General features: G+C 38.9%; 1 protein-coding gene across 3 annotated transcripts in view; it reads left to right on the top strand.

The window, feature by feature from the left end:
* LOC132379553 (exocyst complex component 6-like) overlaps positions 1–20572 on the top strand; it is a 162408-nt gene that overhangs the window by 18517 nt on the left and 123319 nt on the right. For all 3 annotated transcript variants that reach the window (XM_059947590.1, XM_059947591.1, XM_059947592.1), the window contains exons 2-4: positions 7271–7442; positions 15797–15844; positions 15931–16021. In XM_059947590.1, the coding sequence (XP_059803573.1) occupies positions 7271–7442; positions 15797–15844; positions 15931–16021 (311 nt within the window). The remainder of the gene's footprint in view (positions 1–7270; positions 7443–15796; positions 15845–15930; positions 16022–20572) is intronic.

Here is a 20572-nt window from a genome sequence, read left to right as displayed (position 1 = left end):
AAACAAGCTAATTAAGGTCTGAGACCTTGGTCAAAGTCATTTGAGAGTTCAGATCTCTTGGGGTGCCTAAACTTCTGCATGGTGCAACTTTACTTTTTTTTCACTCTAAAATTGTACAAAACAAAAATAATACACTAATCTTGCTTAAAATGTTGAAAAGAATGTTTCATCTTCAAGTTTATGACTTTTGGAGATCAGTTCATCTTCTACTCACTTAACTATTCACAGTAACAGAACCTGGAAATCTTGTCCTGGTAAAGTGCATCTGCAGCAGGTAATGTTAGGATGAAATGTAGATTTGTTTCTTGATTAGTTTTCTTGACTTACTGCCACTGCAGAATTAGTTTGGTAGAAGTTTACATGAAAGACTAACCATTGATGGTGCTACTGCTCTGTTCTTGGTTATAGAAGTTATCCACTCTATCAAGCTCTTGCCATTCTTCTGCTCAGTACATCTTCTCCACACTCAACATGAAAAAAGCATGTAGAGCAGAGGAAAAAACAAAGGTAATTGGAAGAGTCTTGAGAGTCTAGAATTGGACTCTTCTGCTGGTTCCCTTCCTAGCTGCAGATCTTTAGAGCCTCCTTTTGGATTTGCAAGGGTGAATCTAAGAACTGTGATGGAGAAATTTAGAGTATCTTACCAATGGCATTATACTTTGGTGTATGTGATTAGGTTAGGTTTCTGTTTGACTGATCTGTGAGACTCCGATTAGGCAGAGATACCCAAATGTTTGTATGATACTAGACTGTCTATCTGAATTGATTAGTAAATTTTGATCTAATAGTTTGGTGCATTGTTTTTACTGTCATTTGCTGTGTCACAAGAACAAGTAACCATCCTCAAAGGGCATCTAATGTACAGGTGGCAGTGTCTACTGCCAAGTTTGAAGAAACTGTTTTATACATAGATATTGTCATTTTTTGTTTTAAAACTTGTAAATGCTTGTCATTTATCTCTCTAAACCTGCTTGATTGTAGAGGTAGGCTGCCCATATTTTGGGCATTTTTTTTAAAGTTGTGGGTATCTTGAGATTCAAGACATAAATAGTGGGGATATGCAAGCTTTGAGGCAGAGAGTAGGAACATCATTGAATTGGCTGAATGAAGCAGAACCTAAGCGTTGCAAGTTTTACTTTTTAAGTACTACACCTTTTCACCTTGTTTTTTTTCCCTGAATTGGAGGTCTTTGGACTGAGCCAGAAAATTATAGGCTTGAGTCTCACTCCAGAGATGTGAGCTTATAATTAATTTGCAACTAAGGGAACATTGAACTATCAGATTCTGCAAAAGTTATTATCTGATTGAGGAGGATGATTTGATTTTGTAATTTTTAGACCCATAGTTAGTAGAAGGCATCTCACTGAGTTTGGTAGAATTCTGATCTTCTATCATTTTCCCCTATCTGGCTTCACCAGTTGCATCGAGGCCCTTATTGTGAATCCAGAACCATTGGGCGTGTTGGATTGAGACCATAAGATATAGGAACAGAATTAAGTCATTTGGCCATCGAGTCTGCTCTGCCATTTTATCATGACTGATCTATTCTCCCTCTCAGTCACTATCTCCTGCGTTCTCCAAGTATTCTTTCATCCCCTGACTAATCAAGGATCTATCAATCTATACATTAAAAACTTGCCTCCACAGATTCAACATTCAACAGGTTCCAATTAAGTTGCCCCTTCATTCTTCTGAATTCCAGTGAGTAGAGGCCCAGGGCCATCAAATGCTCCTCATCTATGCTTTTCAAACATGGAATCATTTTCTTGAGCCTTCTTTGAAGCACCTTCAATGTTAGGACATCCTTTCTTAGTAAGGGGTCCATTGAGGAAGAGATTGGGGGTGCTGTTTAAACATGTGCCCATAAAATAGCTGAGAAGAATGGACAATTAAGGCATCCTCCCACTTAATATACATTTGGGAATTTCCAGAATCTAAGCTATGAACCATAATGGAAGCTTTAAATAATGTTAATTATTTAAAATATTTTTGTTTTTATATATAATTAATACTTAATTGTTTGTAATGATGTTCATTGGAATAAGTGGAGAATTTATCCCTGTGCTAGCTCTAGCTTCAGAATTAGGTTTAATATCACTGGCATATCTTGTGAAATTTGTTGCCTTGCAGCAGCAGTACATTGCATTACATAATAAAAAAAACTATAAATTGCAATAAGATATATTTAAAGAAATTAAGTTAAATAAGTAGTGCGAAAAGGGGAAACATTGAGGTAGTGTACAATGGTTCACTACCGTTCAGAAATCTGAAGGGGAAGAAGCTGTTCCTGAAATGATGAGTGTGTCCCTTCATGCTCCTGTACCTTGATGGTAGCAGTGAGAAGAGGGCATTTCTTAATGATAGATGCTATTTGATGAGGTATTATCTTTTGAAGATGTCCTGGGTGTTGGGGATGCTAGTGCCCATGATGGAGCTGGCTGAGTTTGCAACTTACTGCAGCTTTTTCCAATCCTGTGCAGCGGCCCTCAATAACGGACGGTGATGCAAACAGTTAGAATGCTCTCCACGATACTTCTAGAAATTTTGCAAATGTCTTTGGAGATATACCAAGTCTCCTCAAATGTCTAATGAAATACTGCTGCTGTTGTGCCTTCTTTGTAATTGCATCAATATGTTGGGCCCAGGATAGATTTTCAGAGATGATGACACCCAGGAACTTGAAACTTCTCACTCTTTCCATTGCTGATCCTTCTGACTGGTGTGTGTTCACTCAACTTCTCTTCCTGAAGCCCATTTTGTGGTCTTACTGATGTTGAAAGCAAGGATGTTGTCGCAACACCACTTAACCAACTGATCTGTCTCGCTCCTGTATGTCTCTTCGTCACCATCTGAAATGCTACCAACAATAGTTTTCTCATCAACAAATTAATAGATGACGAATGAGCTGTGCCTAGCCGCCCTATCATGTTAGTACAGAAAGTAGAGTAACGGGCTAAAGCATGCGTCCTTGTGGTGTGGCAGTGTTGATTGTCAGCGAGGAGACGACGTTACTTCCGATCTGCACTGACTTTGGTTTTCCAGTGAGGAAGTCAAAGATCCAGTGGCAGAGGGAGGTACTGAGGCTCAGGTTTTGGAGCTTGTTGATGTGAACAAAGGGTATGATTGCCTTGAACACTGAGCTGTATTCAATAAACTGCAGCCTAATGTAGGTATTGCTATTGTCCAGATGATCCAAGGCTGAGTAGAGAGCCAGTGAGATTGTACCTGCTGTAGGCTTATTGTGCCAATGGGCAAATTGCAGAGGGTCTAGGTCCTTGCTTAGGCAGGGGTTGATTCTAGCCATGACCAACCTCTCAAAACACTTCAGTCACAGTCGATATAAGCGCAGCTGGACAATAGTATAGGCAATTTGCCCCCACTCTTCGGCACTGATATGATTGTTGGTCTTTTTGGAGCAAGTGGGGAAACTCAGACTGCAGCAGTGAGAGATTAATCATGTTCTTGAACACTCCTGCCAGATGGTTGGCACAGGTTTTTAGTGCCCTACCAAGTACACCACCAGGGCCTGGGACCTTGCAAGTGTTCACCCTCTTGAAGGATGTTCTGACATTGGCTTCTGAGACAGATCACAGGTTCACCAGATGCTGCAGGGATTCACACGTACAACTTGGCACTGTTCACGTAATTTAGCTATAATGATCTTCTTTGTGGCTGACAAGTCAATGGCATCGAAGACACACATTCAGAATTTTAGATGCGTCTGTAAGAAAATGCATATTGGTGTAGTCTGGATTTGGTATGTGAAAATCTGCTCTTTGGGGTCTAACTTAAGTGCTGACAAGGATCTTGGGCTTTGAGAAACAGCTGAGGCTGTGGTCAGTTTTCAGAGATCTATGAATGCATGTTCTAGGCACACTGGGGCTAAAAGCAATTTTCATAACTTAAATGATCTTCCGGATAGATGATACAAAGAAAATTTCCAGCTATCCTCTCCACATGGTCAAGTCTTCTCAACTTTTAAGAACTGTTGACCAAGAGGTTAATCAGTCACGTTAGTTGCCCTGCCCTTAATGAGTATTTGGCCCATGCAGACCTCTTTACCTGCAGCAGAGGCCTGTTTGAATGGATGTATGAATTACTCCAGAAGCAGCATCATGTGGGTATCCGAGGACTGACTCTCCTAGCACTTTCTCCACCTATTCATGGATTATAATATTTTTGTTGCTTTACAAGGTAGATTAAATTTCAATCATTGAAACAGAATAAATTTCCTTCTGCTTCCAAGCTCCACTCCCAAATCCCCTAAGTAAGTAATTGTTTTCAGCTTTAGCCAGTCAACTCTGACCACTCGGGACCATGCCTTATAAATGAGCAAATTGATAACATTAAATAGTATAGCAATTCTCAATCTTCTCTTGAAATTGGGAAATTGTTAGAAATTTGTCTAACAGTGGCCATTGTTGAATATTCTAAGGGAGCCCTCTAGTGGCAGTGAATTGAGGCACATACCTTTTAAAACTAATCACAAACCAGCAGTAGCTATTGATATTTAAAAACTGCACATACACTTATTTGTTTTATCTCTAAACAAAATTTAGTTTCCATTGGTGTTGATGCTGTTACATAGTAATTTTCTAACTGGATTTTTCATAATTTCAGTGTCAGATTCAAGTTAATTGAGACAAATGTTCCTAATTATCTCTGAAAGTTCAATAACTGTTTATTTGAATTTCTGAAATATTATTTCCTGGTGTTCCTACTGGCAGTTAACTTTGTAAATCCTTATTAAACATGGTACATTTGAACTTGCCCTCTTATGTCACAGTGCAATATTCATTTTTGTTCCATTAAAAATTGTGATGATTATTAGTTTCTTCTGCTGTGTCATGCATTGCACCATGTTTTTAACCATAATGCTTGTCTTATCATCCTAATCCAGTTTCTCTGTCAGGCCTCTGTTTCTGTACCTTGGTCCTGTTTTGTAATCCCATTAAGCTTTCTTGTGGTCTTGGTCTCTGTCACTCTCGGAGAAAGAGGAGACATTACAGATCAGAGAAAGGTCTGAAATGGAATCAAAACTGAGTTACTAAAGGGAATGCAATATAAGCAACAGTGTTGGCTATTAAATTTAACCATGTGTAGTAATGTATCATTGAGGAAAGTAAAGAGAAATGTGGGAGTGTAGAGAAAATTAAAAATAATTGCTAAAAGTTTAGCTCACCAATGAGCAGAAGTAAATTTGAAGAGAATGGGGCAGAAAACGGTACATAGTGAAGAGAACAATTGAAAGCCTTTTCAATTTCTTGCTTGAGATTCACGAAGGCCAGATGGCACCAAAGTCATGAATGAGAATGGTGGCTGTACTCTGTTGTGGGCAGGGATGTAAGATAGTTCTTGCAAGATTCTGTCTTGTAAAAATGGTCTTTTTATTGTAAATGCTGCTTATGATGTATGCCTGTGCTGCTGTTAAGTACATTTTTCATTGCATGTGTGCTTGCATATATTTGTTTACACTTTACAAGTTAATGCTGTTGTCTTTTGTTAGCCAAGAACGTTCTGGATTCTGATATTTAATCCACATTATAGATATTTTAAGTTGATTTGTAGTTCTCATTATCATGAGAAGACTTGCCCCCTCCATTTTAAAAATTGAAAACAATTCATTTTGAATTTTTTGAGCTTTGCATTAAATTTGTGCATTTTAGAAAGCACTTTACATAATCAATTACTCCTAGTACAATTTTTGTTTTAATTCCACATTAGTTAGTGTAATGTTTTAATCTAGTGATATTCTAATTCTGTTGTATTAGATGTTTTAGTAATATTTAATATATGGCTTGTTTCAATTTGTTACATAGTGAGGGGAGATTGAAATCTTGGTGGTTTTCCAGTAGTTTGGAGACAAACCGCTAGCATTTACCCATAAAAATGTAAGAAAACCTGGAACTGTTTATGTCTACCTAAAATTTCAATGTCATGAGCTTGCAACCGATTTGTAGAACATTTTGTATTACAGGTGTCCCTCATCTTGCAGTGTGGGGGGGGGGGAGGGTTGTGTTCCTAGAAAATTTTCCATATTATGACTTTCTATAAAGCAAATTTTTGTTCTCTACATATGTCAATGTGAGTTTAAAAGTCAATTTTACTTTTTTTAACGAATTCAGTGAATTTTGTTCTGTCAAAATTTTGGTCAATGACATGTGAATTCTGCAGGGACAAAATTTTGCTGTTTATATTTGCACAGTTTGTCTTTTGCACACTTGTTGAACACCCAAGTTGGTGGCATCTTTCATTGATTCTATTATGGTTATGGCTATGGATTTGAATATGCCCACAAGAAAATTTATCTCAAGGTTGTATATGGTGACAGATGTGTACTTTGTTAATAATAACTTTGAACATTGAACAGCTGTAATGCAGATGAGCTGTAATTTGATTTGCTTGTGGATCATGCAGGATCAAAGAGCCCAGTCAGTCCAGTGTACATTGGGTACCTGCAAGAAAGAAATGCAAATAATGCAGAAATATTTTATTTCACAGAAAATTTTTACATTAATCATAATGCCTTAAATGTTTCTGTTCTTGACTTTGAAAAGCATTCAGGAATCGTAAGTTTTAACAGATGATGAAGCTGGTGTGGTAACTTTGTCATCTTTTGTGTTCTATCAGACAGTGGAGATTTGTGGACATGTGAATGCATGTCTGCTGCAGGGCTATTGGGGGAAACAAGGGGAGGGAGAATGGGACTGATGGACTAGCTTAACTGGGAGCTGGCATAAACTCAATGGGATGAGTTGACTTGTGTGTTGCGCTTTGAGAGTAATATTCTACAGTGTCAGATACTTTTGTATAGCCAGTTCTACTTTGGGGATGTGCACATGTAAGTGCTACAGTGTTTACCTTAGCATCAAGTGTGGATGTTAACACTAAAATCTAGTCCAGTAATTTGCATTTGGATATTGAGTCATTATTTTGACATGGCAAGAAATAAGAGTTTCAACCCATGTTTTCACATTTTCATGTTATCACTAATTTTTTTTTTTAAATATTGGTGATTTTTAAAAAATCAAATTGTGTGTGTGAGTACATATATATATGATATATGATATAATATGGGAACACCATTGTAATGAAAGCTTTCACTAGATGGCGCCATGAACATTTGGAAAATCTGCCTCATTTTCCAGAGGAACTCTGGGTTTAACATTATCTGTGGCAGGAAACAATCTGACAACATTTTTGGATCAAATATTGTTCATTGTTGATGAAGAAAATATTGTTTGTGACTGGTTTAAATTTCTCTCACTAGATCTGTATATGATGACCAACCCAATGCACACAAGCGGTTTATGGAAAAACTTGAGGCCCGCATTCGGAATCATGACCGAGAAATTGAAAAAATGTGCAATTTTCATCATCAAGGTTTTGTTGATGCTATAACTGAACTGCTTAAAGTGAGATCAAATGCCGGAAAGCTAAAGGTAAGAATATTTATTTCAATTGAGAAAGAGAAAGAAAAAATTTAAATGCATTTTTGTTTAATGATACTGTAAACCTTGTATCTAATATTCCTTATTACAATCTACTTACAATTGTGAGTGCTATACACTCCACATTTCAAAAAAAAGCTAATTTTCACTTCCATTTAAATTCTCCCAACAGCTTTCCTTTATTTTCCATTATCTTCCCACACCTCCACAACCACCATCACCAGCACATCCATTACGATCTGTTTCAAATGACTAGGATTAGGGAAAACCCCAAGGCCTTCTACACATGTGAAGAACTAGAAGTGGACGAGAGTGAGAGTAGGACTGATTAGAGATAAGAGGAAACGTGTCTGGAGTAGGGGGTAAGAGATGTTGTTAATGAATACTTTGCTTTAGAATTCACCATTGAGAGGGGCCTTCATGAATATGAGGTCACTGTAGAGCAGGCTAATGTGCTGGAACATGTTGAATTTGAGAAAGAGGCAGGGTTGGAACTTTATAAGAACATTAGGAGAGTTAAGTCCCCAGGGCAAGATAGAATATATGCTCAGGTTATTACAGAAAGCAAGGGAAGAGATTGCTGAACTCTTCATGTTTTTTTTTGTATCCACTGGCCGCAGGGGTAGTGCAAGATGACTGGAGGTTGGAAAATATTATACTTTCTTTCAAGAAAGGTAATAGAAATAATCTGTAATTGCTTTCCAGTGATTCTTGAATCACTGGTGAGGAAACTTTGAGAGAATTCTGAGAGACAGATTTACTATCATTTGGGGATGCAGGTGTCCCCTGCTTTCTGAATGTTCTCTTTACGACATTTCACTTTTATGAAAGACCTACATTAGTACCTGTTTTCGCTAACCAAGAGAGGATTTTCACTTTTACAAAAAAAGACGCCCGCTTTAAACTTGTATTTATCCTGAGAAAGACTACCATGACCAGGAAGCCTTGCGCGGGCCCGTGTTGTACGCATGCGTGTACGTGCCGATTTTTTTTCTCTCTACAAATCGGTTTTGGCTCAATCTTCCCAATTCTGGTAAGTGAAATTACACTGTACATACATTATTTCTACTTTCTATATATGCTATGTATTTATCATATCATTCCAGCTTTTATTATATGTTAGTGTTATTTTAGGTTTTATGTGCTATTTGGTTTGATTCAGTAGTTTATTTTTTGAGTCTGGGAAAGGTCAAAAGTTTTTTCCATATAAATTAATGGTAATTACTTCTTTGCTTTATGCCATTTTGGCTTATGAATGGTTTCATAGGAACACTCTACCTTCGGATAGTGGGGAAAACCTGTAGTTAGCATGGCTTTGTGAGGGGCAAGTCGTGCCTAATGAGTCCGATTGATTTGGAGGAAGTGACAAAATGAATAGAAGGAAGACCGGTGGATGGAGTGTGTGGATTTTAGTAAGGCATTCAACAACTTTCACCATGGTAGATTCATTCAGAAAGCCAGGAGACATGGGATCTAGGGAAACTTGTATTCAGAAGTGGCTTACCCACAGAAGGCAGAAGGTGGCAATAGATTGAGTATATTATGCTTGGATGTGACTGGTGGTGTTCTGCAGGGATCTGTTCTTGGACTGCTTATCTTTGCAATTTTTTTAAATGAATTATTTTAGATGAGCAAGTAGATGGGTGTGTTAGTAAGTTTGCAGATGGCAGAAATTGGTGATGTTGTGGATAGTGTAGGAGGTTATTGTATGTTACAATGGAGCATTGATAAGATGCAGACCTGGGCTGAGAAGTGGGAGATGGAGTTCAAAACAACTGAAGTTGATGCACTTTGGAAGACTGAACTTGATGGCAGAGTACAAAGTTAATTGCAGGATGCTTAGCAGCTTGGAGGAACAGAGAAATCTTGGGGTTCACATATATAGATCCTTCAGAGTTGCCATGCAAAATGATGGGGTAATTATGAAAACGTGTGATGTGTTGGTCTTCGTTAGTTGGGGTATTGAGCTCAGGAACCATGAGGTAATTTAGACCACACTTAAGAGTATTGTGTTCAGTTCTGGTCATCTCATCATAGGAAGTATTTGGAAGCTTTAGAGAAGGTGCAGAGATTTACCAGGATGCTCTCTAGTTTAGAGAACATGTCTTGTGAGGAAAGGTTGAGTGAGCTAAGACTTTTCTCTTTGGCATGAAGGAGGATGAGAGGAGACCTGACAGGTGATAAAAGGGATAGGTAGACAGCCAATGCCTTTTTCTCACACAGTAATGGCTGATACAAAAGTACATGCTACAAAGGTTATTAGAGAACAATATGGGGGAGGGTGAGAAGACTGGAGGTAGGTGTTTTAGAGTTGTATGTGTGTGGAGGACATGGATAGAGCAGGTGGTAGAGTTAGATACGGTAGGGACATTTAAGAGACTCTTGGATAGATACATGGATGAAAGAAAACTGGATGGCTATGTGTAAGGGAAGGGTTAGATTGATTTTGGAGTAGGTGAAAAGGTTGAAGGGCCTGTTTTTTTTTGCCATACTGTTCTATTTTCAAACTTGCCATCAATCTCTCTTCAAAAGTCCAAAGCTTAACTCTTATTTTCTTGCAAATTACACTGGACAACAAATTTTTTCGCAAGTGTTGCTCCCTCAGATTTTTTTGTTTATGATAGACCCTTGAAGCTGAACACAGTATAATTTCAGACTACTTGTATCACGTAGGAATTTGGAGAAACAAGAAATTTTATTGAATATAATGTGCTTAATTGCATAACGGTGCTGATACTTTGCAGTTGTTCAACTAGGCTAAAAATGTTTTGATTTTCATTTATACTTGGTGTTTGATGCTTCTTGCTTAAGTGCCCAACAATAATTAGACAGGATTGATGGATTCCAGTTGCCCTGATACACTTTCTCTATGGCCACAATGTCCTGGTGAAGCCTTTCACCATGCTTGTAACTAGTTGTGCCAAGATTTGCAGGAAAGAACTCTTATTGGGAATGCAGAAAATCTAGAGTGACATGTTAGATTTCATAGTTTTGTATGTTTGCAGCATGTTGTCAATCAGCTGCATGTAGTTTGGTGCTCTGTAGTTGCTAAAAAAAAAATTTCAACAACATCCTTGAATGTTTTCCATGGGATCTTTCTCCAGTCCCACTAAAAGTACTTTGAATTGCCTGTCTCTGATGACGTATTTGATTTCTAGACCAACAAAAATTCCTTCCTTAATCTTGGCATCAGTTATTCTCATCAGTTATGAACAGCAATATCAAATATAGACAATTTTTTAAAAAGTGTGTGATAATGAAAATTATCATGAAATTTTCCTATCAGCAGTCGGAAATCCATAAGAAATCTCAAAAGTATTCAGAAAGCAAATTCTTTGTTGTCCAGTGTTATTGTTCCATCTGCAATTTGCAAAGTCCCTGATATCCTCCAAATCTTTACCCACTTTTCTTGAAATGTTGTTTTTGTATTCCTTTGGTCAGGTTTTGACCTCTGCTAATGTCTCACTAACTACCGTCATCCTTTTGTGACAGTCCTGTGGAAGGGTCTTGGCCTGAAATGTCGACTGTACTGTTTTTTTTCCCCACAGATGCTGCCTGGCCTGCTGAGTTCCTCCAGCAGTTTGTTTGTTGCTTGGTCTTCCAGCATCTGCTGATTTTCTCTGTAATCAAAGTTGTTTTTCCTTTTTAATTTTATAGTCTGTGATGTGGTGGATGACACTGTCCTCCTTTGATGCCTTTCCATCTGCATTTTAACTGGCACCAACCTACAAATCACAAAGCATGGCTTTAGTTGCCATTCTGAGGGTTAAGCTCATCTTGCTTTACATCACCGGCATCTCTCTTTAACCCTCCACTGAATTATCTGACAGCTTCTATAAACTCCCTACTGAATGAGCAGAATTTTCCTTCAGTTTGTTGCTAGAAATTTCAAAAGTTGTCTCCTAATCATTGACTTCATTCCTTTCCCTGGCACTATTTAAAAATTGAACTTGACTGTTCACAACATTGCTGTCACATTTTGACCTTTGAAATCCAAATAACATATGGGAAATTGTGAGCTATTGTTGCTTCTGAATCGTCACTGAACTTCACCTCTGCCTCAACTCATTTACTGGCAAAGATCTCAAAGAAATTTAAGGGTGGTCACACTATTGAATTTGGTCATCTAATATGCTACCATTTGTGTTCTAACTTGCATTGATTTGCTCAATTTAAAGTTTTTTTTCCCCTCAAAAGCTATCCCTGTTCTTTCATCTCTGTAACCCAGTAATCTTCCAAAAGCCTTGCACTTCAATCATCCTTGTATGCATTCTGTTGCTAGCTGATGTCCAAATCTTAATATCTGAAATTTTCTGGCAAAACTGCTTCTACCCCACCCTGTATTTTAAATGTGAACTTTTCCCAATTTCTTGCTAATTTACCCAAAATAATTTTTGTACCTTGGTGTTATGTGAGAATACTACTATGTAGAACTAAATAATATTTTACTATTTTAATTACACTATTAAACAAGGTGATGTTGATTTTGGGAGAAATTGTGCTTTTTATATCAGTTATTATAGATAGTTGTGCAAGCTTTGGTCTCCTAATTTAGAAAACTGTCTTGGAAATTCATTACACTTATAGCTACTATAAAGGAAAAAAGTTTTTAGGGGGTTTGATAAACTTGAGGTTATTTTTTTGAGATGCCCATAGATAATCTGTTCAGAGTTTAAAGTTCCAAGTTAAGGTGGTCCCATTAATGGGTGACTGTTGCATGCAGTTCTGATGGGAATCATCAAATAATCCTGTTCAGGATTACTACAGTTGAAATCCACGGGCACAGCCATGCTTACCTTAGTAAGGAACATAGTTTTAAGAACACTGTTATATTTTTTAAAAAATGGATTGGCACTCAAAATCAACAAACCTTGGATGGCAGACACCAGTTGCGAGTGCAGCTCTCCTTTCTTCTAAAAAAAAGAAAACACACGAGTGGGGACGGTGTGGCAGTCTGCAAGTACAATTGAAATACAGAGGCTTTAACCACTCTTGACTATCTTGCTGGTGAATGTACAGTCTCTGGAAATTTGAAGACCTTGGCAAGATTGTTGTACCAGAGGGACATTAGGGATTGCTGCATACCTTCTCATGGAAACATTGTTATCCTCCACCATTTCAGACATAGCACTGCAGCTTGATGGCTTCACAATTCTCTGCAAAGACAGGACAGTTGAATCTTTTAAAGGCAGGAGACGTGTATGCTTTATGATTAACTCATGGTGCATAGATGTGATGGTTCTAGCGGTCCATTTTATCAACCAAGGGAGTCTTCCGTCATCATCCTGGTAGCAGTGTACATTCCACTTTAGGCCAATATCACACAGGTACTAGAAGAACTGAGGAATGTAATCAGCAGGCATAAGACTGTGCACCCTGATGCCTTCCATATCACTGCATGACATTTCAACTGGGCCATCTTGAAGTCTCTGAACAGCTACCACCAACCTATCCTCTGTGGAACCTGAGGGGCCAACACTTGACCACTGTTATACCACCATCAGGAACGCTTACCATGCCAGCTCACGCACAGACGTTGGAAAGTCTGATCATCTGGCTGTAATTCCACTCCCAGTGTGTAGACAGAGACTAAAGATCACAGCATCAGTGGTGAGGACTGAGAAGGTACGTTGAAGGGAGATGGCGAAGTGCTTACAGGACTGCTTTGAGTTGGTGGACTGGATAATATTCAGGGCTTCATCTTTGAGTCTGAATACGCCACAGTTGTCACTAGCTTCATCAAGACTTGCCTGGATGAATGTGTGCCTTTGAGAACAGACTGGACGTACCCAAACCAAAAGCTATGTACGAGCCAGGAGGTTTGGTCTGGTAAGGGCTAGATCTGTGGCATTCAGGACCAGTGATCCAGAAATGTATGTCCAGGTACGACCTATGGAAGGTGGTTTTAAGGGTGAGAAAACAATTCTGATTGAAGTTAGACAGATTCGGATGTAGCTCTTGCAGTGTTTGCAGACCATTGCTTCCTACAAAGTGAAAACTAACATTATGAATGGTTGTGATGCTTCACTCCCTGATTAGCTCAACAACTTTTATGCATGCTTTGAAAGGGAGAATAAAACTACAGCTGTGTGAATCTCTGCAGCATCTGCTGATCATCTGATCTGTCTTGGAGACTGATGTCAGAACAACTTTCAAGAGGGTGAACACTTGCAAGGAGCCAGGCCCCTGATGGTGTACCTCATGGGGTTCTGAAAACCCCTGCCAACCAGGTGGTGGGAGTGTTCAAGGACTTCTTCAGTTTCTCACTGCTGTAGTCAGAGGTTCCCACCTCCTTCAAAAGGCGACAATCATACCAGTGCCCAAGAAAGGCAGCGTGAGTTACCTCAACAACTATCACCCAGTTGCACTCACATCTGTTGTGATGAAGTGCTTTGAGAGGTTAGTCATGGCTAGAATCAACCTTTACCTAAGCCAGGACCTGGACCCACTGCAATGTACCTATTGCTGCAATAGGTCTGTAGTGGATACAATCTCACTGGCTCTCCACTTGGCCTTGGATCATCTGGGCAAGAGCAATACCTGCATCAGGCTGCTGTTGACTGCAGCTCAGCGTTCCAACACACTCACACCCTCCATTCTAATCAATAAGCTCCATAAGCTGGGCCTCTGCACCTGGATCTTTGACTTCCTCACCTAGAGATCACAGTCTGTGTGGATCAGAAATAATCTCTCCTCCTCATCGACAATCAGTACTATTGCATCTTAAGGTTGTGTGCTTAGCCCACTGCTCTTTTCTCTCTACACCAATAATTGTGTGGCTAGATACAGCTCAAAGGATAAATTTACTGATGACGCAAATATTGTTAGCAGGATTTCAGATGATGAAGCGTCCAGGATCAAGATGGGTCAGTTCATTGGTATTGCAGTAACAACCTTGCATTCAATATCGGTAAACCAAGGAATTGATTGTAGACTTCATGATTGGGAAGTTGAGGGACCATACACCAGTCCACATAGAGAGATCAAAAGTAGAAAGGCTGAGCAGTTTTTAAGTTCTTGGGTGTCAGCATCTGAGGATCTATCCTGCGCACATTGTATCGATGCAATTACAGAGAAGGCATAACGGGCTATATCTCATTAGGAGTTTGAGGAGAATTGGTATGTCACCTAAGAAACTTGCAAGTTTCTACAGATGTACCATGGAAAGCATTCTAACTACTGCATGACTATTTGGTATGGAGGGCCCACTGCTGGGGATTGGGAAAGGCTGCAGAAAGTTCTAAACTCTGCCAGCTCTGTCATGGGCATTAGCCTGCTTGGCATCCATCATTACCTGATTTTGAGTTTATCTTAGACACCAAAGAAGGCATGTAACTACTTTAGGAAGGGAACTTGAGATGTATTGGAACATCAGTTGAAAGAGTCAAAAATCTAATGGAATAACTCTTTCACAATGATTACAATAACATTGGGGAAAGAAAAATAAGTCAGTTTGTATATTGATAATGGAATTGCATATATGTGGTTAATGTTATTGAGGGGAATTTAATAGGTTCTAGAATTGGTGTAGGAGGCTTGATGGCATAAAGGCCTTTGGTTACTGTAGCTGTTTGTATATGGAATATGAAGGTTTCTAACATGCAGTTTGGTGATGGTTATTTTTCTTTTTTGTATAAATGATTTTCTTGTGGCTGTTGGTGGAAGAGATGCAGACAATAATAGAAAGCAAGGTCTAAAATTTAGAAAATTCCTTTTCAAAGTTTGGAGGCATCAGTTGCCAGATTGTACCCTTTAAAATAAACAAACAAATAATTTAAAAAATTGCACCCATGTGTCACATAATGCTATTTTTATTTTATTCCTTGTGATTTAGTTTAAGTACCACTGACACAACATGTTTGTGTCTGTAAATTTAAAACTGTAAAGCTATTCTAACCTCTTAAATGCAGATATTGATTTACAGCAGCTTAAAAGAATGGATTGTTTAATACTTGTGAATCCAAGGGCAGGTTTGTATCTCGAAACCCATTTAAAAAATGAGAACTAAGTTTTTGGAACACTGTTGTAGTGAAGTGGAGAGTGAAATCCTGATAACAATATTGAACTCTGAAATGAAGCAGAATACTTGGTGTTCTAAGAATTAACGATGAAAAATGAACTTGAATGTGATGATTTAATAAGTGTTCATGTGGGAAAAGATTGGCATCATACCCGCTTGCATTGGCTTGAAGTTCTGTTGCAATTTGCTGGGTACTTTATTTCTTATTGTCAGGTGTTTTTCAAGTTGGATCTTTCAATGAGTTTTCTAATATAATTTTTAAAGTAAATATTTAAAATGTTAGATTTCATTTTACATTTAATTTCTAGTTGTGGTTTTTTTATAGGTTCAGGTAACCGACACAAATCGCCGACTTCAGGATGCGGGAAAAGAGGTAAGAATGAATATGTTTATGCTAGCATTTACTGCCAGTTGTACAACTGTACCAATAATGTGGAATGTGGCTTTTATTATTTTTAGGTGATTAACCAAAGTGAAGAAGTAATCCGATGTAGGGTACACCAGAGGAACATTGCTATTACAGTTGAGAAGCTTCAACTTTGTCTCCCTGGTAAGCAAGGCTAATTGCAAAATGCAGTTGAGTTTCACAAAGGTGTAATCCATTGGCTTAACATACCTGGACTATCTTCTGAAAATTTCTAAATATAATGAATTAATACTGCTCATCCAACAAGGAGCTGTATTGAAAGACTGAAATTGTATTGTACAGTGGTGCTAATTTTCTAAGTGTAGCATTTTGCAATAAGAATTTGGATAAATTGCCTGGTTTATACAAGTGTTCCAGCTCATTGAAGCCTCCTTATAACGATGGCAGTGACTCCTATTTCCCCAATACCTTACCAAATTTGTGATTGAATTCATTCTGTAATGATTTAAAGAAAAATGAACTTGGATGTCAATTAGAAGTTGGCTTTCATGTGTTCAATCTGAAATTTGGTTACTTCCTATTATGCAAAATTATTTTCACTTAGAAATTTGACTTGTAGCTAGAGCTGAAGAAAGCAAATTTAAATACTATTTAAATGTACAATTGGTCATTTGTGTATTGTACTAGGTCTAGAAATTATTTCTGTATTACTATATATCCTAATGGTGCATAGTCTTAAAGTCTATCAATAAATGCTTCAATGTAGTATTTATCCAGGTTTTTTCCCCCTTGGTCTCTTTTTAGAGGGTTCATTTAAAAAGGAATCTTGGAAATGCATAGGCTGAGAAAACTGCTTGAATATAGACATCAAGTCAGAAAGTGATCCTTCAAATTTGAGCGCACATAATTTGATTCTGATCAAAGCTAGTGGAAACTAGTTCCTTTTGTTTTTCCTTATTGCAAGGTTTATCTGTGAAAAAAAATTTAAGTACTCAAAATTCTTCTAAAAGAGCTCAATTTTGAAGGCACATAATTAGGCTGGAGGCAGATTCATGTGGTATGTAATATTTTTTCTTTTATAAAAGGAAAGAATGTAAGTATAACCAATTAAGATTCATTTGTCTTCAAACTCATTGTAGAATAATGAAATTAATTAGTCATATTGATGACTATCCACTGATTGAGAAAGTGGATCAATGAGGATTAGTATTAATTTAGTATTAAATTAGTATTAATCAATTAGTATTCACCCCCCCCCCCCCCGGTATTTGTCAACATGGGATGGAGAGAGAGTTTGGAAATCTGGCAGGAGCAAAGGATGTCGGGAATGGCAAGTGCGGAGCTCCATAGGAGAGATGTGGGACAGGTGGCAGAGGAGTGCCAGGGCAGGGTAGGCGCAGGTGCAGGCACCCAGCCCTGAGACACCAGACAAGGTCATTTGATTCCAAACAATTGGTTTATCGATCATTACAGAATGCCTCTCTGGTGCTTCCTGCTCCCTCCTCTCTCTCCTCCCCTTTTCCCAACCATGGTTCCCCTTTCCCTGTCCCTTTCCCACTCTGTCCACAGTAGGAAACCTGTATCAGAATTGGGTTTATGATCACTTACATATGTCGTGAAATTTGTTTTTTGCAGCAGTTCAGTGCAATACAAAAAAATTAGTATAGCACTATGCAAAAGTCTTGGGTACTCTGGCTATAGGTATGTGCTAAGATGTTTGTACAGTACTATATAATGAAATACAGTACAAAGAGAAACTATTGTATTTTGTAAACTTTTTTGCAATTTTCTTTATTCCGTCTGTGTGGCAACAAATGTTATGTGCATGGGAGCATTTTGGTTACTGTGGTGTCACACACCCGCACAGTTTAGAGGAAACAGTGGCTCAGTCATTCTTGCCAGTTTGATGTTGACTTTTATACATATTCTGTTTGCTACAAGGTGGTCTCATTTACAATGGGAACACACAGAAAATTGACAGAATGCCTGTTTGTTGACACTCACAAAAGTGAGCTTTCTGTTCCTAATCACTCCCAGTATTCTTCCAAAGAGGCTCAATGAACAGTAGTTCACTTTTTGAGTTGACATTTTTCAGTTTTTCTGGCTCAGCATTACAAGCTTTTTTTGGATAGTATTTTTGATGTTCCCTTTAATTTCTCCTCCAGATCCATCTTTCATGATGTGTCCTTTTCCAATTCTTCATCTGCATGTAACATCAATTTCCATTGTATCATGATTTTCTTTTTCATTCTCCATCTTTTCTCAGAATCTTAAACATCTGTTGGAACAACTCTGGGTTGAGCATCAGTGGGGTGAGGGATGACAAAGACTGTGTCCTTAGAATTATAAAATCTGTTATTTCTAGTTTTTCTAATTCTGATAAAAGATGATGAACTTGAAATGAATCTCCTGATTCTCTTCTGAATTGACTTCAGGCTTCCAGCATCTGTAGATTTTGTTTTACTAGAGAAGTTGATGAAGTTGCGTGAAGTATTCAGTGTGAGGCACTTGTTGAGTGGGATTTCTAATTTTCAGAAATGCACTAAGGACTTCACAATGATACTGAAGTATAAAGGTTAGATGATCCTGTTACGTATCCTGTAACTGGATAACTCACCAGCAAAGATAGAGAGGTCCGTTGGAGTCTGATGGCACTATTTTCAAACGTTTTATTCAAAAGGGGAGCACAAAAAGCAGGGTTATTACAAACATTCAAATCTTATATGGCAGTAAAACTCAATCTAAAATGCGGGTATAGCAATAATCATCATTATGAAATAATCTCGACTGTTGTCTGGGGATAATATATTGTCCGTTGGAAATATAAAAGTCACTCAGAAGTCTGCAGACTTTTGCCCTCCGACTGGGTTTCACGTGTTTTAGAGGGATCGGTGAAAACGAAAAGAGAACTTGCCCGGGTCTTTACACAGCCACTCCGTTAAATCAGGGCAGCGTTGGTTTCCCCTTTGTTAGTGCGATGTCGTTCTCGGTATCATCAGTCACCCACTCCCTAGGCCAAAGGAGTTAGGAGCGCACGTGGCGTTGCGCGGCTTCTAGCTCTCTCGGGAGCGTTGAGCGATCGAGTTCTTCGGGAGCGTCTCTCTCTGGGGGTACTGCCTCCTGCAGCCCCCTTTTTTCTTTACCTGCTGAGTTGTGGCTGTCCATCAAAGTAGGGTGATGCAATCTCCACCCCCACATTGCTCGAGGGTATTCATGCCCATGATAGTTGTCACGTAGCCGGGACATGCACGTGACACAGGTGCCCCTACGAACAATGGTCAAGACCGTTGCATTGTCTCTCGCTTCCTAGTCCAGAATTAATAGCGATCTTGCTATTCCCCAGAAGGAGGGGGCTGCTCCCGCTCCTTCGGCCCCTCAGAGCTGTGGTACCTTCATAACAATCCAAAGAACTCAAATGCAAGAGTGTGTATGACAGACAGCATGTTGATAAATTAATGGTGTGAAATTGGATGCAGGTAATTATAAAGTATGGCATATCAGATGAAATTTAACATTTACCCGTTGGATTTGTGATGTAGCTGGAATACATTCAATAATAAAGTTAGAAAGGATAGAACATAGAAAACCAACAGCACAATACAGGCCCTTCGGCCCACAATGCTGTGCCAAACATGTCCTTACCTGAGAAATTACCTAGGGTTACCCATAGCCCTCTATTTTTCTGAGCTCTATATACCTGTCCAGGAGTCTCTTAAAAGACCCTATCATATCTGCCTCCACCACCGTCACTGGCAGCCCATTCCATGCACTCACCACTAACTGCGTTTTTAAAAAGAAAACTTCATGCACCTTAAAACTGTGCCCTCTTGTGCTAGCCATTTCAGCCCTGGGAAAAAGCCTCTGACTATCCACACAATCAATGTCTCTCATTATCTTATACATCTCTATCAGATCACCTCTCATCCTCCGCCACTCCAAGGATAAAAGGCAGAGTCACCTTTCATAAGGCATGGTCCCCAATCCAGGCAACATCCTTGTAAATCTTGTCTTCACCCTTTCTATATCCTTCCTATAGTGAGGCGACCAGAACTGAGCACAGTACTCTAAGTGGGGTCTGACCAGGGTCCTATATAGCTGCAACATTACTTCTCGGCTCCTAAACTCACAATTATCTTGGTTGAACTCCATCTGCCACTTCTCTGCCCAGTTTTTCATCCTGTCAATGTCCCACTGTAACCCCTGACAGCCCCCCACAGTATCCACAGCACCCCCAACCTTTGTGTCATCAGCAAGTTTACTAACTCATCCCTCCACTTCTTCATCCAGGTCATTTATAAAAATCATGGAGAGAAGGGGTCCCAGAACAGATCCCTGAGGCACACCTCTGGTGACTGACTACAGAATATGACCTGTCTACAACCACTCTTTGCCTTTATGGGCAAGTCAGTTCTGGATCCACAAAACAATGTCCCCTTGGATCCCATGCCTCCTTACTTTCTCAATAGGCCTTGCATGGGGAACCTTGTCAAATGCCTTGCTGAAATCCATATACACTATATTTACTGCTCTACCTTCATCAATGTGTTTAGTAACATCCTCAAAAAATTCATTCAGGATCATAAGGTGCAACCTGCCTTTGACAAAGCCATGCTGACTATTCCTAATCATATCATGCCTCTCCAGGATCTTTTCCATTAACTTACCAACCACGGAAGTAAGACTCGCTGGACTACAGTTTCCTCGGCTATCTCTACTCCCTTTCTTTAATAATAG

The sequence above is a fragment of the Hypanus sabinus genome, chromosome 22 (genome assembly GCF_030144855.1).
Source record: "Hypanus sabinus isolate sHypSab1 chromosome 22, sHypSab1.hap1, whole genome shotgun sequence".
NCBI lineage: Eukaryota > Metazoa > Chordata > Chondrichthyes > Myliobatiformes > Dasyatidae > Hypanus > Hypanus sabinus.
The sequence above is the reverse complement of the archived record's forward strand: the minus strand, read 5'-3'. Positions and strand labels throughout refer to the sequence as shown.